We start from the raw sequence: 24,764 nt of genomic DNA, 5'->3' as shown, positions 1-24,764 counted from the left end.
CAGACACAAGAAACTTAATATGTTCCTTGTTTTGAACAACTGCTAAGCAAAACTCAGAGTCACTTAAACTCTAGAAAGAAACGGGCAAACCTAGCACAAGATGGCTTGCACACAGACAGGAAAATTACAAAGCTCAGAGCCAAACACATTTGTGATTCTGAGAAGGATTTCTTTTACACAATTATCACCTTATGTCACTGAAAAACCTGATAAGATACAACAGTAACCCTGATTAAACAGTATTATTCTTCTAGGCACTGTATTTTAGTGTTTGCATATATTAATAAATCAATGCCTCCAAAAATATTATTGAAGGAATTGCTTTGTGTTGAATAAGATTATATCAATACAAATCACAGTTTCAGATGACTGACAAATCATGATTCAGAATTCTACTTATTTTGCACATCAAATATCTGTATACTTGCTAATCTAAGACTAATTTTATTTATTTTAAAAATGTAGCCACTTTCCAGCTTTCAATTTCTCCACTGATTGTGTGTGCATGTGAAGTAGTCAAGTTTGCCATTGCCTGTGATATCCAATACATAGGTAAAGGGGTAAAGGGACCCCTGACCATTAGGTCCAGTCGTGACCGACTCTGGGGTTGCAGCACTCATCTCGCTTTATTGGCTGAGGGAGCCGGTGTACAGCTTCCGGGTCATGTGGCCAGCATGACTAAGCCGCTTCTGGCGAACCGGAGCAGCGCACGGAAATGCCATTTACCTTCCCGCTGGAGCGGTACCTATTTATCTACTTGCTCTTTGATGTGCTTTCAAACTGCTAGGTTGGCAGGAGCAGGGACCGAGCAATGGGAGCTCACCCCGTCGTGGGAATTCGAACCGCCAACCTTCCGATCAGCAAGTCCTAGGCTCTTTGGTTTAACCCACAGCGCCACCCACGTCCATACAATACATAGGCCTGGCCAATTAGCTCTGTGCACCCAGGGCAGCTTTGGGGTGTGTTTCTGGAAGATCAGCCCATGCTGCAGGGAAATCAACTTTTGAAACTGTCATTGCATAGGAATGCTGTTCAAAAGCAGGAGGTGTTGGGTAGAGAAATCCTGCCAGCCTAGGCTTCTCTACAGATGGTTCCCAACTACACTTCTCATCTACCTTTGGAAGCAGGCCTTCAGTTTCTTTATGTGTGCAAATACAAGTCTGTGTATGAAACTGAAAATGAATGTGGTCGCTAAGGTCCCCTAGCAAGATTGTATGGTGTTTGCTAACCATTTACACAGCCTTGAGGAAGGACCCGTCATTTTTTCCTGGATTAGATGCCTGCTGACCTCTTTTCTCCTGCCTTCTATTTTCCTTATCAGCACTGGTTCTCAAGATATCTCGCTTTGTGCCCATTTATCCTGTGTTTATCAGATGACCATATGCTGGCTGTGATAGCAAGATGTTCAGTTTCACAGTTTATGTGAACTGTGCAAGTGCAGAGGAGATCAGCATGTTCTTAGTTGTTATCCCCCCCCCCTTTAGTGCCCAGAGTTAATTATCCATGGAGCATAGTATCCTTTTCATGGTTTCATGTGCTAAAAATTAGGAAAGTGACAAAGAGTTTTCTTTCTCCAGTTTGACTTTTTGATGTGGGAAACACAGCCAGGAGGACATGGTTTTGTTGCACATTTGAACCAAAAAAATTATAACCAACCTTTGTCATTAAAGCACTGTGCTTTCCCTTGACACCAAGATGCACTGTTCAAGTTGTCATGACTTACCAGTATTTTCATACTCTCATAGAGTCAAATAAATATATTGCTGAGAAAAGCAGGCAGGTCTTAAGAAAATGAAGTAATCTCACCTGTTATGAACAGGCCTGTGAGGGGCAGTTTGAGGGGAGCATATCACGACTCAGCAGTTGACCATATGTTTACATGCAGGAGGTCCCATGTTTAATCCTTGGTTTCTCTCCAGTTAAAAACATCTCAGACTAATGGACCAGAGTTGGTTTGTCTCAGTATTCAGCAGCTGCAGCTTCATAGAAGTTTGAGGAGTCTGACTTTCTTCCTCAGAAGCCTAAGAAACAAAAAACTCTTCTGGAAGGTACTTGATTTAGGTCTTCACAGCAAAACAACCAGAAGTCCTGCAGCACCTTAAAGGCTTGTTTTATTTAAAGCAGTGGTTCTCAAACTTTATTCTCTGGGCCACACTTTCAGGGGGGGAATTTTCTTGCACCACACCAAATTTCTTATTTTTAAGAAATACATTGGAGAACAAAAAGATCTCAACTAGGATTGTCTTCAGTATCACGTGATGCTCCTGCTCTCATTTTGAAAAGATCTATCCATATTGTGCAAAAAAATAATAATCATACTATACTGTACTATACTGAAATGTTTAAATGCTTCTTTGATTGTCTTTGAATCTTCCTGCCACACTTGCCATCCTCCCCTGCCACACCTTTTGAGAACCACTGATTTAAAGCATTTTTACCCTGTTCTTCATCTGCAAAGGCTCCCAGTTTGACTTACAACGATTAAAAATAGGACAGTTCTCAGGCTTACAATACTTTGAACAATAACAGCATAAGAAGAACACGGATTGGGAGGAAGGAGAGGGGAAAGCAAACACAGGCACTAGTTTTCAGTTACAAAGTTCTTATGATGAGCAGCTGGAAAGGAAACAGTTCAAGGAAAGGAGAAGGAGGCCAAAGTTGGTGGCTTATCAACTGAGTTTATAGAGTGGGCCTTCTCCTCCCTCCCTCCCTTTGCCTGCAGCCTGATTTAATGGCTGCTGCCAGGTGATAACTGAGGGAGTGGAAAAGCCAGCTGAAGCTGGCTTCTCAGCAGAGCTTATAGAGTGGCCCTGCTTCCCTTAACTGTAACCCAATGGACTATTTAATGGCACAAGCTTTTGTGGACTAGAGTCACCTTGTAAGCTGCATGATTAGTCTAAGACAGGGGTCAGCAAACTTTTTCAGCAGGGGGCCGGTCCACTGTCCCTCAGACCTTGTGGGGGGCCGGACTATATTTTTTTTTGGGGGGGGAGAAAAGAAAAAATGAACGAATTCCTATGTCCCACAAATAACCCAGAGATGCATTTTAAATAAAAATACATATTCTACTCATGTAAAAACACACTGATTCCCGGACCGTGCGCAGGCCGGATTTATAAGGCGATTGGGCTGGATCCACCCCCAGGCCTTAGTTTGCCTACTCATGACTTGGGTAGGCAACCTAAGGCCCGGGGGCCGGATCCAGCACAAGCACTTTCTAAATCCGGCCCGCGGACGATCTGGGAATCAACGTGTTTTTACATGAGTAGAATGTGTCCTTTTATTTACACCTCTGGGTTATTTGTGGGGCCTGCCGGGTGTTTTTACATGAGTAGAATGTGTGCTTTTATTTAAAATGCACCTCTGGGTTATTTGTGGGGCATAGGAATTCGTTCATTTTCCCCCCCCCCCAAAATATAGTCTGGCCCCCCCACAAGGTCTGAGGGACAGTGGACCGGCCCCCTGCTGAAAAAGTTTGCTGACCCCTGGTCTAAGATGTTACAGAATATTAAACCAGTATCACCCAATCTTAAGCCATGTTTGTCTCTCTTTCACTGAAGGAAGGCAACTTGCAAACGGAAAGTGAAGGAAACTTCCTTCACTTCCCTGGACACTAAGCTTGGGAGAGTGTCCACTACTTTGCCCTTACTCTTACCCCATTGCAAATGGTTTCCCCCAAACAGAGGTTGCAAGGCCACCTGTCATGTACAATCTAGTTGAGATTCCTGCATTGCAGAGGGTTTGACTAGATGACCCTTGGAATCCCTTCCAACTCTGCAATTCTGTATGTTTCCCTGAAAATTCGGGGGGGGGGGTTCCCCAGTTCTAGTCTACACCACACTGCCTCTTGGAAATTCAACTATGCCTTGAGAACAGCCACTGTCATGTAAACCTCATGTTTGTTTTCTTTTTTTCTCAATCACACTGGGAAATCCTCAAAGAGGTGTGTTCCTACTTGGGAGAAGGAATGGACCAGCCAACTTCAGAAGTGCTGATCTAAAAATAATTGATTATACTCACTTCTTTATTGCACACCCAGTAAGAATTATGTCATGTACAATTTTCAGCTAAACTGGGAGAGCTGGCTGTTCTTTTCAAGGCATTCCCGGGAGATATTTATCACCCAATCCTGGGAATCAGACAAAAAAAATGCTCTTTTTTTGGCAAAAGAACATGTGACGAAATTGTTGGTGGTTCATTTTCCTGTTTATTTTTCAAAAGGGACACAGTATGTAATTTATGGGTATCAAATGTTAGCCTGAATCGTTGTAGTAAAATGCTGATGAATATAATTACTTTATAAGGAACAATAAGCTCAGTTCAAGAAGTGTCACTGCAAGTTTTATTAGCTTAAGTAATTCAGTTTTCAAAAGCTACCAGTCTCTGGTGTTGCTAAAGGCCTCTGTAGGCAAGGAATTGCTGGTGTGCATATTAATGGTGTAACCCTATACTTCCTTATTATATTTTATACTGCCTTGCATAAAGATTAGATACATGTGTTTCATTTCAAAAACTTTCAGTATGTTTGATTAAAATGTCCAAGGAGAAGGACATTCAGTTCTGCCTTTAATAATGTTTAACACCTTATTCAGAGGATCCTGCTAACATCGGTCATTTTCATCAAAAGCCTGTTCACACACATTAAATTTTAGGGAGAACTCTCCAGCTGGTGCAAGTCTTCAGTGTACAGATTGCATGTGTTTTATTAAACTAATGTCTTAATCCCATCCTTCTTCGAAAGACAGCATACGTTATACACACCCCCGTCAACAACCCTGTGTGTCAGGTTAGGTAGACAGAATGACTGGTCCAAGATCACTGCGAGCTTCATCATGGAATCCTGGTTTCTTCAGTGGTGGTCTGACTCTCCTAACCACTACCATGCTGGCTCCATACTGTTCTCATTGGCCATTCTGTTTTTTTGAAGTGAAATCTTTTTGTGGTCCAGTCAAGTGGTCAAGGTCAGGCTACTGAAAAATAACATAGGGGCTTCTCCATATTTTGGAGATGCATGAGTACACAGAAATGCATACATTTGTGAATTAAATAAAGTGGTTTTTAGGCGACTAAATCCTACTTGGAGTAGACCCACTGAAATTAATGGACACGATGACGTTGTTGTTTAGTCGTTTAGTTGTGTCCGACTTTTCGTGACCCCATGGACCAGAGCACGCCAGGCACTTCTGTCTTCCACTGCCTCCTGCAGTTTGGTCAAACTCATGCTGGTAGCTTTGAGAAGACTATCCAACCATCTCGCCCTCTGTTGTCCCCTTCTCCTTGTGCCCTCCATCTTTCCCAACATCAGGGTCTTTTCCAGGGAGTCTTCTCTTCTCATGAGGTGGCCAAAGTATTGGAGCCTCAGCTTCAGGATCTGTCCTTCCAGTGAGCACTCAGGGCTGATTTCCTTAAGAATGGATAGGTTTGATCTTCTTACAGTCCATGGGACTCTCAAGAGTCTCCTCCAGCACCATAATTCAAAAGCATTAATTAGTTCTGTTTATTTCATTGAGGCTGCTCTGAGTAGAGCTTCATGGGATGCAACCCCCTGACTTCTAGCCTGGATAGCTCAGTTAGTTAGAGTGTGGTGCTGATAACGCCAGTGTTGCAGGTTCGATCCCTGTGTGGGACAGCTGCATATTCCAGCATTGCAGGGGATTGAAGTAGATGATCCTCAGGATTCCTCCCAGCTCTATAACTCTATGATTCTATGATTCTCTTAAAAAGTGAAAACTGCTTGATAAGCTATCTAAGGGCATCCAATTGGCAGAAGCTGGACACCAGAGAAAAGGGCACAGCATAAGACTGTGCTATTCACACACAATAGTTCTTACATCCTTTGGATCTGCTGATCGCGTCTGGTATTTCAGCACGTTTGCAGCTTCAGTGGGATGTGTTTTATAGGGTAAAGAAATGTACTCCATTGTGAGGGGTTTAACAAGGAACACCAAGGCTAGGGACAGATAGCTTTTTAAAGGTTTGCATGTGATTTAAGAGGTTTCACTTTTCATGTTGTATTATTCACGTAGGAAATTGGTTTTTTATCAGGAAAAGAGCCCTTATTGTCTATCCAGTTTAGTATTGCCTACTCTGACAGCTAGGGACTCTCCAGGGTTTCAGGCAGAGGTTTTTCACATCACTTGCTACCTGATCTTTTTAACTGGAGAAGGTGCTTGTGATCAGACCTGAAACTTTCTGCAAACAAAGCATATGCTGTACCACTGATATGGACCCTCCCCATATTTTCCTTTTGTCCTACTGTTGCCTCAGGTCAAACCAGTTTTGCAGGTTTCTGGAGTACAGAAAACTTGCAAATTGGTTTACCTGAGCTGAAAGTGGGGTAAATTAACACACCAGCTTTTTTCAGCCATTCAGAGCTGGAGATGATGAACATGGTGATGATGGTGGAACACCTTGATAGCAGGCTGCGCTCCCAAACTACACACTGGCTTGCATCCAGACTAAGAGTTGTATCTAGTATGTATCATACTCAGCAGACTCATTGAAATTAATGGACATAACCAACTTGTCCGTTTATTTTGGCACATCTTCTCTGAGTAGAACTTAGGTGGACCACAACCCCAAATGAGTTGAACTAGGGTCCCGTTGACATCCGTGTAAAAAATCACGGCTAAGTCACCATTAAAATCAACTTAGTGTAGATTCAAGCTGTTCACAAAACACCCCTGTGCATAGTGGACATATGTTGATTTGGGGCAGTGGCTGCCCCCTCCCATGCACATTAACCCCCTTTTGAATGCATGAAAATGGCTAGCATGAATCATTTTCAAACTACCTTCAGCTGCCTTTAAAAAGCCAGTTCTGGTTGTCATGAAGGTACCACAAAGAGATGGCTTTACAAAGTGTCTAGCAGACCTTTATTTACCAACAGAAATGAATGAATGAATGAATGAATGAGCGAGCCAGTAATCTAAGGCAGGTTGTCTTTGCATGACTGAGTGGTCAGTTCTTCAGTATTCCATGTGTTGTATTCTACTAAAGGAATATCCACAGTAGACCCGCTGAAATGAGTGAACTTAAATTAGTTACATCTGCAAGTATGACTTACCGTAGCTGCCCTGCCCCACCGTAGCAGGGATGAGCAGCGGGGCTACAGATGTGACAGTGGCTATGTCACTGTCCCCCCGCTGCCTACCAGGGCTTTGAATTGTAGTCTAAGAATGTTAACCACCTCCAGACTTTTAGTTTAATCACCAGGCTTTTAATTAATTGATAAACAGTCTTAAATTTAAATAAACTGTATGTAATCCGAATCTCGAATGCCTTTTGTGGTTATTGAAAGTGGTGTAAAATATCTTACAAATAATTAGTTTTTAAATTTGCTGTTAAGTTCTGCACCACCACCGCCGCCGCCACCCTCCCCTTATTCTTCCTGCCAAAGCAAAATCATGCCAGTTTCCGGCTGTAAGAATATAGGGAAATGAAGATGAAAATCCTTCTGCTTTAAAACTGTGCAGTGATCAAAAGATAATGGAAAGATCTGCTGTGCCAGCAAAAGAAAAGAAAAGAAGCACTTATGTTGGAGCATTCTATCTGCTGAGTAGAAGATGCTGAGCAAAACATGACTTTACAACTGGTGTTAAAGGCAGATATGTCAGTACAATATTTACAAGCAGGATGCCGGGGTGTTCCCCCCATCCCTTACTGTATCATCAGGTCTTTAACAATAGCCTTTCAGCGCTTTAGTTCACATGTCTAGTGCAACGTTCTTCCACTGCATCAGCAGCTGCCCTTCCATGAACAGAATATGCTTTTTTTTCTCCTCAAGGAAGGGTACTTTTGGATCCAAGGCATTGATTTCTTATTAGGCAGATGGTGGTATTACCTTTTTTTAACACCCTCCTTCTTTTTTAACTTCTTGCAGGATAAAAACTTTATCTCTGGAGCTTGAAAATAAGCAAGCAGCAATACAAAATCTCAGTGAACAGATGAGGAGCCTCCAGAAAGAGAATGAAGTTTCATGCAGACAAACACAGCTGTTGCGGTAAGAAATTTCAGAAGGCAGTACGTAGGAGAACTAACTTTTTTGTGATGCACGCAGTAGGATATATCTGGTAAAATCATAGCATTAGCTGCCACATGTTTTTATTGAAATGCTTCATTCCTATGATTTTCTGTAAACTATGATTAGTAAATCAGGTGTGTTATATTTGTATTTGGGAACTATGGCTTGTTCCAACCAAAGTTAGTTTAAACAAATCACGATTAAATGGTGGTTTCAGATTCTGGTTTGTTAACAAACTTTAATTAGAAAAACCACCATTCTCTGAGTTTGTGCTTCTAAAGTGAATGTGGAACCTTTCACTCACCTTCTGTCACATAGGGAGAGGTAAAGGTAAGAAGTACACACCCAAAGGCTCACTGTGGCTTTTTCCCAGTCAACCACAATGTAGGTAATCATGTGACCCATGTCATAGGTTGCATCCAGATGTTATGCTGTCAAACAAGCAGGTAGCATTCTGGTTTGCAAGCAATCACAAATAACAGATTGCATGTTCAAGTGAAAGTATATTTTGCTGTAACCTGGGTTCAGAACTTCGTCATAGGGGAAGAAGGGGGGACTGCAATTTGGGGAAGAAAGCAAAAAGATACATAGATAACTCCACATGCATTTCTGGGTTGGAGTTATAGTGGGTCTGAATTCTTTACTTCACCCCATCCATGACCCCAAAGTGTATTTTTTTAATTGTGTCCAGTATTTTCCAGTGTTCATGATTTCTAGCTCTATAACCTTCTAAATAGACTAAATATTGGCAACGTCCAAAGTTTCTGTGCCCAAGAGTTATCTAATAGTGATGCAGTTGAGAAGTGAAGCATACATAGTCTTCTGTTGTCAACTGCTATCCTAAATTGAGCTTTGTGCTCCTGTCATCACTGTCCAACTTCCTGAAAGCCTCTTTGTCTACCTATGTGTGCCTCTGCTTTTGCTGCTCTACCCAACTCCCCCTTAACCAGCCTGCTTACTTCTTCTCTCAGTTCCCTAGTCTAGCACATAATCCCTGGAAACCTCCTGCACTGGACCACAACAAATCACCATGGTATTTCCCCATCTTCTCCCTTGATCCCAGTTTGTGGCTGGGAGTAAAAAGGAGAATGGTTTCAGCAAACTGAAAGCCCTCACACAGGAATTCCCTACAAGCGTCTTCATTAATACACATTCATTTGTTTAACTGTGTGGAGCCTATACTTCATGAGCCGAAGTTTGGCCATCTCTACCACAAATCAAGATTTTTGACAGACTGAGGTCTTTCCGAATCAGAAAATTATCCAAAAATGCAAGATGCCTACAAATTGTTTGGCATTAAAAAAAAATAACCCATGAAAGTTATGTCTGAATATTAGCTGTAATCTTTTGTAGAGCACCCATTTTGTCCAAACAATGATATAATTCTAAAAAATCATGCAAGTTAAATTCAAAAGTGCATGTGCTAGGTATGCCAGCTGCACGAGATAGAGAGGTATTTGGTAAAGATAGTCATAATTGCCATATGAAGCTTAGTTGAAAATGTTGAAACATATTCCAAGTATTGATGAATCCAACTGCAAGGCAGAAAACTCAATTAGCTTCTTTTATTGATATAAATCAATATTTTTTTTAAATGCTTCTTTTTCAACGTGCTATTTTGTTTTTAAAAAACCATTTACCAATTAGTTCTTCTTTTCCTTTTTGGCAGAAAAACATTGGAACAACATAAATTCATCCTAAAGAAAGCCTTTGTTCTCCTTCCCTTTATCAAAGGAGAGGTACACAGTGTTAAAGGAGGAATATTTGACTTTCTCAGCCAATGGAGTGCACTCAAAGGAGAGATTTTTTTACACATAAAAAAGATTAATTTAACAGCATTGACAGGTAAATTACCAGATTACAACTTTCCCCAGCATTTGATTCTTGGTCATTTCTACAGACTTTTAATAGTGATTTACACTTCTGATTTATTTTGTCTTTGCAGCACCCTTGTAAAGTATATCAGACTAAAAACTAGTTATTGCTGAGGCAGTAAACCTGTGCACTGCCCCGTACTACTTTAGATGGTCGGCTGCGATATGATGGGATCTTTAATTATAATAATGCTACAGAGAAAGCGAGATGTCAGAGAGAAGCCTTGTGCCCCAGCCTCACTGAAATCTGTTTTCCTATGCAAAGGTGCTTTTTAAAGAAAGTTTTTTATTTATCACTGGGCATTTAGTCTTGTGAGTTTCCACCTGTGAGTTGAAATGGGTACAGCCTTAGCAAGGGCTTCCCTCGGCGTCGGAGAGAATGGCTTCCTCGAGCTTCATAGCTGAGCTCTGATTTGGGTCCAGGTCTCTAAAATCGAAACTCAGTCCTCTCTCTTCCCTGCCAGCTTTTGCCCACAAAAATTAGCTGCATGCAGTAGCTTATGACTGTTGACCGTTTTTTATGGGTCACGTTGAAATGACTTGAACAAAATCCAACACAGGGAATTTTCTGCCTCACAGGAAAAACAACTGTCAACCTTCCCCTTAAGTCATAGAAATGAAGGGTCATGGAATCTGAAGTCTCCAAAGGCGCCTCAAGGGGTAGGCAATGGGAGAACTCGCTGTGCTCTCGTTTGCAAAGGGCAAAGGAGGCACATTGGCAGGATGCTGCCTCTGCCTCTGCTGTTCTCTCTGTTTCCAGGTGATCTCAGGTTCTTGTGCAAGTGTTAAATTCACTGCAGCTTTTCAGAACAGAATAGCAGGATATAGGGATATGAGTGAATTATTTTGACATTGGGCCCTGGTCAGACATCTGACTAGATAATATATGTTATAAGAAAATCCATTTTAATGTTGTTTTGCCCTAGATATACGTGACCCTGATTCTTTTTTATGCACATTTTTTATTTTTGTAATCTGCATGAAATCTCAGCTCCTCCTATTCAGATGTGTTGTTATTTTGGTCAGTTAACTACGGAGGGTTTTGTAAATGTTGAGAGCAGCTGACTTGATACATGTGCTTTCCTTGCTGAATACAACACTGTCTCTGGTTTTTCTGAGTAGTTGGTGCAGAAATGTTCTGATTATCTTACATGAGGCAAATGTAAAAATATGTGCATGCTTTCCCCATTCTTTCTGTAATACATCATTCTAAAAGTGCTTCTTTTGTTAATGTTGAGTTTGGATGGCAGGAAATTAAGGTTCAGGAACCTGAGAACATTGTACCTCTCTGCATGCAGTGCCATTTTGAAATTCTGTAACTGTTTATGCACTTGGCAATACAGACCACACTTACAATTACCTCTGATTTTTGGTTCTTCAGCCCTGACTTGTCACAATTAATGTATATTCCAGCAGTGACTGGCAATAACTATGCATATTTAGCCAAAGGAAGTCTGGACAAGGAGCAGCAAATATGCTTGGTACTTGTCAAATACAGAAATGCTATACAAATTGACAATTAAATTGAAGCTGGGACAAAGGTATCAAAATCATATTTATTTATTTATAATTTATTTTCACAGTGATGGCATCTTCGTAGGTGTATATACTGAATCTGTAGTACTTAAACAGCCAGCAAAAATTAATTGAAAATCATTCTTCTTTCTTGAAGAGTTGTTTCTGTACAACAGAGGACAGTCATTTTTATTGTGATGGTATCTGGAATTTTATTTTTTATTTTTTGATGAGAAATCCAATTACCTTTCAGAAATATCCAGTCTGAACCGAGGCTTGGGTGAATGCCAGAGGGAAAATCTTCTCCTCCAGGAGGAGGTGCAGCGTTTAAGGTTGATATCAGACGCAGCTGAGCAGCAAGCTGAGCAACTCCAGGCGACTCTCTTACGAGAGAGTGAATTACAAAACAGATGTCACGAACTACAGAAGAAAACACAAGGTAGGTGTTAATTTTAGAACAAGCAGCTGGCTTCACTGACAAGCAGCATGTTTAAAACTTCTATCCTGCTGTAGTCGGCCATTCTTAGAGGTACATGTGCAAATCTCCATGCGCCATCATTTCACATGTGCTTCAACCTCTGTTTCTATGGATTTCACTTCTGCTTTCAAAGTAACCACAGTTCCCTATTATTTTTTAGTTTAAGAGAACTGTGGTTTCTTTAAACGGTGGTATGTTAAAGAGAAAGCCAGGATCAAAATGTACTTTCAGATCCCAGCTAATTTGAAACCACTGTTTAAATCAGCCACAGTTCCCCAACTACAGACATAACGAGGAACTGTGGCTACTTTGAAAGAAGAGCAGTGTTCCCAATCTCCTTACAGCCATACAGGGAGAGGGTTGCTCATGAACCAACTGTTCATTAATGTACTGAGAAACCATCATTCCTCATTACATCCTAACTAGCCCATAGAGTGCATTCATACTACCACAGCAATTTCATTCCACTTTGGTTTTTGGGGGGAGAGTACAGTTGCACTCAGTTCCTACTTCTGGGCTTCCCATGTGCACTCTGAGAACAGGATGCTGGACCAGATGTGCCAGACTCCTCTAATAGCCTTACTAATCTCCAGAAACTTGTTTCTGAGGAAACACAGAAGGCTGGAGAAAGGTGGATTTCTCCCATCTACCACTTCTCCCCTTCAAATCTCTCCACAACATTTTTCTCCGACGTAAAGTAAGCCAGAGCAGAACCTGGAGTACAGTGGTACCTCTGGATGTGAACGGGATCCGTTCTGGAGCCCCGTTCGCATCCAGAGCAGAATGCAACCCGTGTCTGCGTGTGCACGGGTTGCGATTTGCCGCTTCTGCGCATGTGCGTGACATCATTTTGAGCGTCTGCGCATGTGCGTGTGGCAAAACCCGGAAGTAACGTGTTCCGTTACTTCCAGGTCACCACGGAGCGCAACCTGAAAACGCTCAACCTGAAGCAACTTCAACCCGAGGTATGACTGTACCTGATACTACGTGTTTCTGGTGGCTCACACTTTGCACCAACTGAGAAGAGTCTTCTCAGGTTGCCTTACATAATCTTGTGCCATTTACTTTTGCATCAGTGTTTACTTCCAAACATCTTGCCCTGTCACAGAGAGATTTTGTGATATGTTCAGAGATATATTAAAGCATCTCACAATGCTTTGTACATACCAGCTTCCCCCCAATAACTGTGGGAACTGTTGTTGACCCCTCACAGGACTGCAATTCCCAGCACCCTTAAGAAACTATAGTTTCTAGGATTCCTTGGGGGAAGCCATGTGCTTTAAACATATGGCATGGATGTGACCAAAATTTGAGGAGTCTCTTTTAAGTACTGTGCTACACACCAGCTTTGTGTCTGCATTATGTGTCATAAAGCTCCTAGCAGCTGATTGCCAAAGACAGGAGGAGGTCGTACTGCTTCCATCTTAGGCACTCAGCCGTAGGGCTCTTTGTTTGTCAAAGAGGGGAGATGAGGTGGCGGTGATGGAGCAGCCTGCCGGTGGAGAAAAGCACATTCTACTGATGGATTAGATAATACGCTGTATGCATGGATACATTGCAACAGCATGTGGACAGGATACAACTTTTAATAATAAATAAATGCATTAAAACGAGAGCTCAAAAGAGCATTCAGTATTGTGAATCTCTTTTTAATATTCATTTAGAGGCACCCTTTGTTCTAGCTGATCATTTTAGGGCCTTTGGCATCCCTGGTGAAGCTTGAATGGAGCCAGGCACAGAGTTCTTAGGCTCATCCAACGCCTGTCTGTTTTGGCACAATCTGGCACCTCTCCTAATTGTGTCTTGTAGTCTCCTCTCTGAAACTGAAGACGCATTGTGTTAGTCTCTTGTTCATTTTACAAGTCCAATGCAGGCATTAACAGGTGTTGTTTTTAAAAAAGTGTGCTGCCTTTCTGTTTTGATTCAAAAACTTCATTTCAAAGCCAACGCCATCATTCAGTCTGTGATCCTGACCGGCAACTAAAATATTCTAAAATATTCTAAAAGTGTACAGGTTGTGCTATTCAAAAAGTAGCTTTGCTTCATCAAAATGACAGCGTAATTGCAGAGTGCTGCTGCTCTCACAGTATGTGATTTCAAGTCCTGAACAGCGGTAGTTATGGTACAGAATGGCTTTCATTACAGGGCCAATGGTAACGGTGATACAGCAGTGAACAGAGGAATTTGCTATTTTAGCATGTGCTGTTGTTTCAGAAGGAGCCCTTGACATGTAAAGCCAAGGAATCCACTGGATCTGGGGACAATGAAGGAGATGTAAAACACCTGCCTGAGCCTCACAAGCTCCTGTGGCAAACACACACACACACACAGCCTGCACAGCCTATTTATTTTTTGATATTTGTTTGCTTCCCCACAGCATAACGTTCTCTGAGTGCTCTTCAATCCAGAAGTATACATTTAAATAAAAAATAAGGCATAAACCATAAAATATGCATAAATAACAGCAAGAAACCCAAAACTTTCAGCAAACCCTAGATAAATTACTTAGAAAGCCTTGGTGAACTTAAAAGACCACAAGGATTGCATCAGGCAAACCTACTTTAGTAGGGTGGTTCCATAATGGAGGTACTCCTTCCAAAACAGCCTTCTGGCTACCCACCTCATATCATTCAACAGGGAAATTGAAGCTGGGCCTCCAGAGAAGACCTTGAAGTTATTAGGATACTTAAAGGAGAAGGTAGCCTTTCAGATAACCTGGTCCCAAGCTGCCTGGGGCTTCAGAGGTCAAAGCTGCACAATAATTGTACATGAATATGGATGGGGGCCCTGTGCAACTTGCAAAACACAGACATCAAACTGCTCCGTTCCAGTTGAGAATCTTGCAATCCTGTTCTGGGCCAATTGCTGTTCCTGAGTTATTTTTAAAGACAGCCCCACGTATAACACATTGCAGTAGTTTAAATTTCTAGTCCCGTTGCTCTTCTTGCCGCATAAGATCAAGATCCTCTTTACTATGTGCTGCAACATCACCACTGTAAGGGACAGATAGGAAAGCAGGCACAGACTGATATGCCCCTCCCTCCCCCTTTTGTAATATTCCATTGACACAGCGAACACACTTGGATAAAGTTTAAGCAGTGGGCTGGGGGGAAAACCGCAAACATCTAATTACTTTGTTTTAATGAAGCTGCAGTTATCTAGAACTAGTTGTTTTATTAAGAGTGATAAATGCATTGAGTAACAGGCAGTGATGGAGCAGTTATAGCTGACAAGTAAAAATAAAAACCACATATTAATAATTGCACATTTTGTTCTCACTGAAGTAGTTTTAAATATTCATATTTCTTTCTCTAATCTGCCTTTCTGTTCTTAGAGGTCAGTATGACCGGAAAATCAGTAAACTAAATTCCTGTTTATCCCCAGAAGAGGGTGAATGTTCCCTTATTTTCAATAAACATTTTACATTGTAAACCTCCCTATGTTCCTTGGATAAAGGGTGGTATAGGTATTTAGCAAACAAACAGACAACAACATCATGACTGTCATGAAGGAAAATAAAAATAAAAACTTAATAGGCTGAATTACTATTTTCCCAGGAAATAACTAATCAAACCAAAATATATTTTAATCAGTTATGTTTCTGCTTTGCTGTAAATGGAAGCATTTTAAACAAAACAATCTATTCCCACTAGGGGAGCCAGAAAGACTAAAAAAAATGTGTGCAGAAAGCCATTATTTGTAATTTAATTTCCCATGGGCTTAATGTTTCATTGTACTAACCGGAATAAAACTTTTGGCAGAGAACATAACCTAAAAGAGACAGGCATGCAAAATAATTGTCAATTTTCTCTTGCTACTTGTAAAATAAGATCCTCAACACCATGACGTCAACAAGCACAGTAAACATATTTATTGCATTTTTATCCCTCCCTCCCTCCCTCCCTCCCTCCCTTCAAGGAGCTCAGAACAGCAACAGTCCTATCAATAACCTGAGGCTGATCCTCATGTTATGCCCCCTACACCCCGACAGGAAACTGCAGTACAGTGGTACCTCGGGTTAAGTACTTAATTCGTTCCGGAGGTCCGTTCTTAACCTGAAACTGTTCTTAACCTGAAGCACCACTTTAACTAATGGGGCCTCCTGCTGCTGCCGCCGTGCCGCCGGAGCAGGATTTCTGTTCTCATCCTGAAGCAAAGTTCTTAACCCGAGGTAATATTTCTGGGTTAGCGGAGTCTGTAACCTGAAGCGTATGTAACCCGAGGTACCATTGTTAATGCTCTTTGTGGCAAGGGGCTGTATGCACAAGCTGTAATGTGCAAAGGCTGCTCACCCCACGAATCAGCCTTATTACCTGGAGGCTTTACATACTTGGTGTAGTATGTGTTTTTAGTAATGGCTGGCATGAATGTGGAGGCCGATCCTTGACAGGAATGGCCTCCACACATTGCAGCTTCTGCATGCATGCTGTCGTCAAATGTAAGCATTTCCAATGGAAAAAGTGTAAGGTCTATGACAGATTTTAGTTGTCAGCCATGCAGCCCTGGTATTCTGTTGCCTTTCTGTGGTATCTTTAAAGACCTAACAAATTTTATTATGAAATAACCCTTTATAGACTAGACTGACTCATCAGGTGCTTAACTTTTAGGTTATTTGTAACATTAATCCTACAATATTCCAATTTTCTTAAGGAACTTTCTGTTTTTTCATGTATTTTGATGAGGCTTGACAATTTGTGTGTGAGAGAATGAGTAAGTGATATGTAAAGCATACTTATTTCTCTTATATTTCATAAAATCATCAAATTGTAGAGTTGGAAGTGACCACAGGGGTTATCTAACCCAACTTGGGGCTTGAACTCACAGTCCTGAGATTAAAAGTCTCATGCTCTGCCTACTGAGCTATCTCAGGACAAACTCCTGTTGGGTAAGGGGTGTGGCTTAGCCTTGCGGAGCACATTCTTTGCATACAAAGGCCCCAGGTTCAATTGCCAGCATCTCCAGAAAGGGCAGGGAAAGTCTGCTATCTAAAACCGTGGATATCTGCAGTCAGTCAATGTAGACCAGGTGTGGGGAACCTTTGGCCCTCCACGTGTTCTTGAACAACAACTCCCGTCCTCCCTGGATGCTGGCTGTGCTTGCAGGAGCTGATGTGCATTGCAGTTCAGCAACATCTGGAGGGTCAAAGGTTTCCTGGTGCAGACAGTACTGAGCTGGATGGACCAATGGTCTGCATAAGGCAACTTACTCAAGGACATTGATCTCTCCAACTGGATTAGCTGTCATGTTCTTGTTTAGTCGTTTAGTCGTGTCCGACTCTTCGTGACCCCATGGACCAGAGCACGCCAGGCACTCGGTCAAACTCATGCTGGTAGCTTCGAGAACACTGTCCAACCATCTTGTCCTCTGCCGTCCCCTTCTCCGTGTGCCCTCAATCTTTCCCAGCATCAGGGTCTTTTCCAGGGAGTCTTCTCTTCTCATGAGGTGGCCAAAGTATTGGAGCCTCAGCTTCAGGATCTGTCCTTCCAGTGAGCACTCAGGGCTGATTTTCTTAAGAATGGAGAGGTTTGATCTTCTTGCAGTCCATGGGACTCTCAAGAGTCTCCTCCAGCACCATAATTCAAAAGCATCAATTCTTCGGCGATCAGCCTTCTTTATGGTCCTGCTCTCACTTCCATACGTCACTACTGGGAAAACCATAGCTTTAACTATATGGAGCTTTGTTGGCAAGGCGATGTCTCTGCTTTTTAAGATGCTGTCTAGGTTTGCCATTGCTATATTGAAATAATTATTGAAACATTTTTACGTAATAGCTCTTCCAGTTGCGTGTACTTTCGTTTTCCTCTCGGTAGATGAGGTTTTACTAAGAAGATGAGTTGGGGGGGGGGTTATGTAAAAGGTTCACCTATTGTTATCTCAACATTTGGCGTCATTGTGTGCCATCTTGAATATCTCTGGAATGTTCGAGCTGGAACGAAAGGGTCACCATGACCGCTTCTGTTATAGCTGTTGACAATACCTTTTTGATATAATCTACAGTTATGTGGGTTGGCTGTTTTTGTCCTTGTCAGATTTTTCACATGCTTATATCTGAAGGGCAGCATTAAAAACATTGTTCTATGAAAAATGTAAGCTAAATATTCTGAATACAAATGAAGCATTCCAATTTTTTTGCCACAAGTAAGTAAAGCAGTGGTTCCCGGTTAGCTAAGAAATGCAGACCCTCTGTTTTTGAAAGGCCAAGCAATGGACCCCCTACTTTTTTCTTTTTTTATATAAGATATTTATTGAGATTTTCCAAATGTTACAATATAAAAATGAAAAAAAAGGAAAAAAAATAAAAAATACAAAATAAAAATGATTAAAAACCACTCAATTTTTCCATTACTTATTTTTCCTTAGCTTGTTTCCCGGACCTCCTCATACCTCCCTTTTTTGTATTCCAGTTCAATTTGTTGGTTCAGCAAATCCTTACCCTCTTTGTTTATCCTAATCTTTGGTTTTAAAATAGTAACGTTAGATTTTTACCTATTAACAACCCATTTTTCATATTCCCTTAAAGCATTACAGCTGGAAACCACTTAATTTCTATCCAACATCATTCTAACATTCATTAATTTTACAATATTTCTGTAGATAGTCTTTGAATTTCTTCCAATCTTCTTCCACCGACTCTTCTCCCTGGTCTCGGATTCTGCCAGTCATTTCTGCCAGTTCCATATAGTCCATCAGCTTCATCTGCCATTCTTCCAAGGTGGGTAGATCTTGTGTCTTCCAATACTTTGCAATACTTCAGAAAAGAAGGTTCCCTCTCTTCCCAAGGGGTTCTTTGTTCTCCAAGTATCAACTAAGTCCAAATTATCTGTCATCTCGAAGAATGTTTTCGGTAGTCTACCATCCTTGGTAACTACCTGTCTTTGTGCCTTATCCATGTTTGTAGATACTACTCCATTCATATCCCCCATCAAAATCAAATTGTAATCCAAATAGTCCATTAAGGTCTCATGCAACTTTTTAAAGAATTCAGATTTCCCCTCATTCGGTGCATAAATTCCTACTATCAAAAATTTCTGTCCTTGAACTTGAATTTCAATTGCCAGAAATCTTCCTTGGTCGTCTTTAAAAATAAATTTCGGTGATAATCTCTCCTTTGCATAAATCACAACTCCTCTTTTTTTAACTTTGTCAGATGAAATAAACTCCTGTCCCAATCTCTTGTTAATCAGTAGTTTCCTGTGTAACCTTGTTACATGTGTTTCTTGTAGACAAATCAAGTCCAATTGTTCCTTTTTTAGTAAATGAAAAACACTTTTTCTCTTCCGAGGAGAGTTTAGACCATTACAATTCCAACTTAACAGTTGCAAAGCCATGATGGGGTTACTTCGCTTTACCCCCAACTGCGCCAAGTGTCTGTTCTTGTTCTGTCAGTGGTGTCACTTTCTCTGGACCATGCAATCCAAAAGATAGGTTTGCTATATCTAGTATTCCTTTTTCCAGTGCTTTTGGCTCTTCTCCAGATTCCACTTCTTTCTGTAGATCTTCTCCGTGATCCTTCAAAAACCTATCCTTGTCATTGACTGATCTTATTTTTATCTTTCTTCCTTTATATTTAAAGGACAGGCCTTGAGGGAATTCCCACCTAAAGATAATTCTGTTACTTCTCAACAGGGCAACCAGATCTCCGTAATTAAGCCTTAAATCCAAAAGATGTTTTGGAATATCCTTAAATATCTCCACACTTGAGTCGTAAATTTCTAGAGTCTTTTGGTAAGGCAGATTCAAGATTTTGTCTCTCCTCTTTTGTTCGAAGGGTGATCAAGCAGTCTCTCACCTTGTTCCTCCTTCCTCCTCTTCCAAGTCTAAATGCACTCACTATCTTAAATTCTTCCTTCCCCAAATACTGTTGCCAGAAATCTGCAAATTCCTGCGTAAGAAAATCAGCCAAATTATCTTTCTCACGTTCTGGTACAGCCCTGATTCTTAAATTTCTTTGTTTCTCCTTCAATTCAATCATAGACAACGTCAAACCATGGTCCTCCAATTGCCTATATATTGGTGGTATCTTCTCTTGAGTAGCAGTTGCTATATCTTTTGCTTCTTCAGCTGTCTTTCGGGTCGAAGCAGATTCCTGTAGTAATTTTTCAATAGACTCTGTGTTGGTATTCACCTTCTGTCCCAAATTATTGATGCTTGTAGTATTTTGGTCAATTTTAACTGATGCTTCGGCTACTTGTTTATTTGTTTCAGCTACTTGTTTAGCTAAATTTTCCAAAGATTCATTAATTTTACCAAGTGCCTGAGCCAAAACGTCTTCGGACGACATAACTTTTGGTTTAACTTGTGGAGGTGCAGCCCCTGGTGTTCCAGATGGTCCAGAAGGACCAGATGTTGAAGCCCTTCGCTGCAACGCAGTATCTGTCCGATAGGGTCTGCCAGACCTAGTAGTTTTTTCCTGCGTCAACTCTAACTTTCCTCTTCCATCTGCCATAACACTCTCATGAGAGTCCAAGGTCGATCCCACGGCTGGAATTTGTTTTGAAATGGAAAATTCCTCTAGCCTAGTTGTTATTGTAGCAATGTCAAGCCTCCTCTAGAGGGACACAGTAACAGCCAAGGCTTGCAACTTTAAGAAAAGAAAATATCCTTATAAGTCCCCCAATTCACATAAAAACAACAGTTTCAGTTGCACTTAATCAGTTACTTTAAAGCCAGGAGAAGTTCAGAAACACTGTATCTCTTTTGCAGAGTTAGCTGTCAAAAGTCCTCTGCTTACCGATAGGCTTTCCACAGAGCGGCATTTCTTATCTCGGGGCAGTCTGTTCCCAGGTTTTAGGCGGTGGATTTTAGCTCTCCCCCCCCCCTTTTTTTGCAGATAAATACAGTTCAAACCTTTCCCCCCTCCTCTCCTGCAATCCGGAGGGGAGATCACTTTCCTGATGTTGAGATTTAAATCTTTTTTCAAACGTCTTTCGGAGTTTCCGCTTACAGTCTCTTTGCTTTGATCTATTTACAAGAAAGGAAGGCAGACTTCCTGTTTATACCTTCCCGCTTCAGTGCCGAATTAACTTGTTTTTCCCTTTAAATCCAATTTAATTCTACTCACGGGTAGTTGCTTTCAAAGTCAGATTGTCTCAGGAAAAAGTCAGCGCTCTCCGATAACGGCTATGCGTCTTCACTCCGCAGAAGAAGCAGTCGACTCTCAGCACCACGCCGCTCACCCCGTCTCGCTCCGGAGCCCTTAAAAGGGTCCCTTCGCAGTTTGGGGGGGCGCAAAAGGTGCCCGCCGAGTCCCCACGTTCACAGGCTTCACCCGCCTGTGATTTTTAAAGGGTCCCCGCTTCGCCGCAGCGGTCAGACCCAATCCCGCGGAGCTGGTCCCTCAGAAACTCAGAGGGAGTCCGCCATTACCGATGGCGCCAACCCGGAAGTCTGGACCCCCTACTTTTTTGATATATCTATGATAGTTTTTGTTACATGAGTGGTGCTGCAGACCCCTCGGATGGGTTACGCACACTTCCTGGGGTCCATGGACCACCAGTTGGGAACCACTGAACTAAAGAAATAGAATTCAATCTGTCATGTGTCACTAAGTCCAAGGTACCTGTTGTCTTCCTACTGCTCTTATTAAGTAAAACATTTATGAGTCACCTTTCCACTCATAAACTAAGCACCCAAGGCTATATTCAACCAGGTATTTACAGGCTGACATGGCTGCTTTTCTGGAATGTTAAGCTCTTGGGTATTTTCCCATTATTGTGGCTGTGTGTGTTTGTGTTTGTGTGTGTGTGTCTTTCTCTGGGATTGTATTTAGTCCAGGCATTTTGAAGCTTTGTTATTGTTGTTCCCTGCCACTGCCAGTCAGTTGGCTTAAATGATTTCACTGAGGGGAAAACAGCAGGCTTGGGAGATATACAATCTGAGGTGCTTCAGTATACCCACAGCAGGGTGCAGGAAGCAAGGCAAGTTGGCAGCCACTGTGTGCTAACAAAAGCTGACAGATTAACTCCTGGGGGTGGGGGAAGTGACTGTGAAACTTCTTTATTTTCTCCATCATTTGCAGTGATCATTTGTCCGTATGGCCCACTGTAATTGTTCAAAGCAAATTAATGTTTGGGGGAAACCATTTGTCCTCTTCTTTTGAACATCATCTTAAGAAGGTTCTAAGTTGTCATTCATTTTCCATTTCTTTTTATTTTGATTACACACCTTAGGTACATGCAGTACCCAGGTGCTCTGGATATGCTAGACAACAAGGACGATAGAGTTATCTGTGATGTGCATATGAAGTACTTCAGGGTAGAAATAGTTTCAAATTCAAGGGGTACCAAGATTAATGCAGCAATTATCATCAAATGCTGTTTGGTTGTGAGGTTATTTATGGGGCACTTAGAGCCTAGGGCTTGCCGATCAGAAGGTTGGCGGTTCAAATCCCCACGATGGGGTGAGCTCCCGTTGTTCGGTCCCAGCTCTTGTCCACCTAGCAGTTCGAAAGCACACCAGGGTTCAAGTAGATAAATAGGTACCGCTCCAGCGGGAAGGTAAACGGCGTTTCCGTGCGCTGCTCTGGTTCGCCAGAAGTGGCTTAGTCATGCTGGCCACATGACCCGGAAGCTGTCTGCAGACAAACGCCGGCTCCCTCGGCCTATAGAGCAAGATGAGCGCCGCAACCCCAGAGTCGTCTGCGACTGGACCAGGGGGTACCTTTACCTTTTTACCTTTAGTAAATGACTATCCCTTCTTGCTGCCCATTTCTAGCTTCATTGTACGTAGGTAGCCTAGCAGTCCCTGGCAAGATGTTTCCACAGCTGAGGTCTGTGATCTGCCACTTTGCGCATTACACTGGCCCCATGGATGCTGATGGAGTGACTCCTACATCTGCAAAAATCTCACCAACTGTAAAGTGTGAATTTGCCCTCTCTGAGTTAATAGTATCATCACTTGTCTATACCAGCTGCCTAAAATATCAATTGTTTGAATTTTTAGAAATGTTCCCTAGGCTAATGATAGTGTATAAGAATTTATAGCACCTTAAGGATAGGACAGCACAAAAACAATTTTTTAAGAATCTCCTTTCTGAAATTGGATTTATTGGACTGTTGTATAAACCAGTGGCTTTTATTTCCAGAATGATTTTTTAGAGTACTGGTTATTACAATATTATGTGCAAGTTTAAAATCGGTCTAGAATAGACAGTAAGAAAACAAAATAAACATACTAATTACTTCATATCGGTAATGCAAAATCTGTTGAAAGACCAATTCCTATCAGTGCCTATCAGTTTCAGAAGTTGACGCTGCTTGACTTCTTTTTACAAAAAGCTTATATACAGGATGTTTATTATACATTATTATTGTAGAAAGGTGCCTTGTTCTTGTATCACTTTAAATCACAGATGAAGTAAGGTGAATGTACAGCATGCTGGTGTATGATGCTGAAATCATGGGCGCTTGGTTCTTCCTTTGTTCCTGCTGCTCCTGAACTGCTGGGAGCTAAGCTCTGATATGGCTGAAGCTGAACATTTGAAGATTCTGGACATATAAGAGAAAGTTATTCATGCAGGACACGATTAAACTATTGCACTAGCTCTCTCAGGAGAGAGTGATGGCCACCAATTTGGATGGCTTTATGGCTACTAGCTTCAATGGCCATGTTCCACTTCCTTTAACTGCGGTTTAAAGTGACATGCAAATGAGAGTATTAAAAAAGACTATCTGCTGTAATGTGCGCAGCCTACTATGGGCTTTCGAGGAATAACGCAGGATAGAATAATAATGTTAAATGATGATAATATATATTAACAATTTCTTATTTCAGATTTAACAAGTCAAGTAGAGACAATTGAGCACAAGTTCCAGAAAGCAGCTGCCGAAATCAGCCATTATAAAGAACTATTCGTGTAAGACACTTAATTTTATTCATATCAGGTATAAATTTTATTCATAACAGGTATCTTTTTTTCTGCCTGATTCCCCTGTAATTATGTGCTAAAATGTAAGAGATAATGAATACTAGGTTAGTTTACTGAAGTCTGCTAAGGACTGAGAGTAGTGTTGATTTTGATTTTCAAGGTATATAAGACATGGAACATATTGTTGCATGCAGCCTCAATCTCCTTTCATTTTTATTTTTTTTAAATGATATTTATTAAGATTTTCAAAAATACAGAAAGTAAAGATTAAAGTACATTCAAAGCCTTATTTTCATACATCCACTTTCCGGGACTCCCCCCTTCCCCCACCCCTACCATATTCCCCTTTCATATTGTTGGCTCCACAAGCTCTCAGTTCTAATTGAAACTTAATTTGTTTAGACCATTATTCAAATTTAAAATTTATACACTCCTCATCAATACCCTTAATAAAAGACAAAAGTTCTCTCCCCAGGGCCCACCCCATTTTCATTCCACAATTTCCCTTTTTTTAATAATAAGGACACCCCACACAATAGAAATATAAGAAATAAGAAATAAAAAGTATAATAGATGAAAAAGAGCCAATTCAAAAAAAAAAGTTGACAAGCCTTTGGATTTTAGTTCTCCCCCCCCTGTCCCCGGTTTAATTTCCCCCTGACCACCAAACCATGTTATCTGCCTGGAATTCTTAAAGTCCATAAATCACCTATTTCCCCCAACTCCTTGCTGGCTTTTTCTTTTTATAGTTATTTTTTAAGACATTTAACTTCAAATCTTTAATAAAACTCCCCCCATTGTTCTTTCCAAGTTGTAGTCCAATTTCCTCTTGTTCCGCTGCTGAAACGTTCTAATTCAGAAGTTTAGTAACTCTGCAGGGATTATTGTTATTCAGGAACAAAAACTTGCGTTCAGTCCCTTCCTTTCTTCAATAGAAAATTCTATTGTCTCCTTTAGCTGAACATCCTGTAGACAAAATATTATTTCCGTTTTGCAGCTTTCCCAGAA

At 41.3% G+C, this 24,764-nt stretch overlaps 1 protein-coding gene across 8 annotated transcripts in view; it reads left to right on the top strand.

Moving 5' to 3' along the window:
• The window catches only part of LEKR1 (leucine, glutamate and lysine rich 1), an 80,165-nt gene that overhangs the window by 14,723 nt on the left and 40,678 nt on the right, over window positions 1-24,764 (top strand). For all 8 annotated transcript variants that reach the window (XM_081007954.1, XM_081007956.1, XM_081007959.1 and 5 more), the window contains 4 exons: window positions 7,883-8,002; window positions 9,693-9,868; window positions 11,666-11,851; window positions 23,663-23,744. In XM_081007954.1, the coding sequence (XP_080864080.1) occupies window positions 7,883-8,002; window positions 9,693-9,868; window positions 11,666-11,851; window positions 23,663-23,744 (564 nt within the window). The remainder of the gene's footprint in view (window positions 1-7,882; window positions 8,003-9,692; window positions 9,869-11,665; window positions 11,852-23,662; window positions 23,745-24,764) is intronic.

This window comes from Podarcis pityusensis, assembly GCF_964106645.2.
Source record: "Podarcis pityusensis genome assembly, chromosome: 5".
Lineage (NCBI taxonomy): Eukaryota > Metazoa > Chordata > Lepidosauria > Squamata > Lacertidae > Podarcis > Podarcis pityusensis.
Note: the sequence above shows the minus strand (reverse complement) of the source record. Positions and strands in the feature narration are given on the sequence as shown.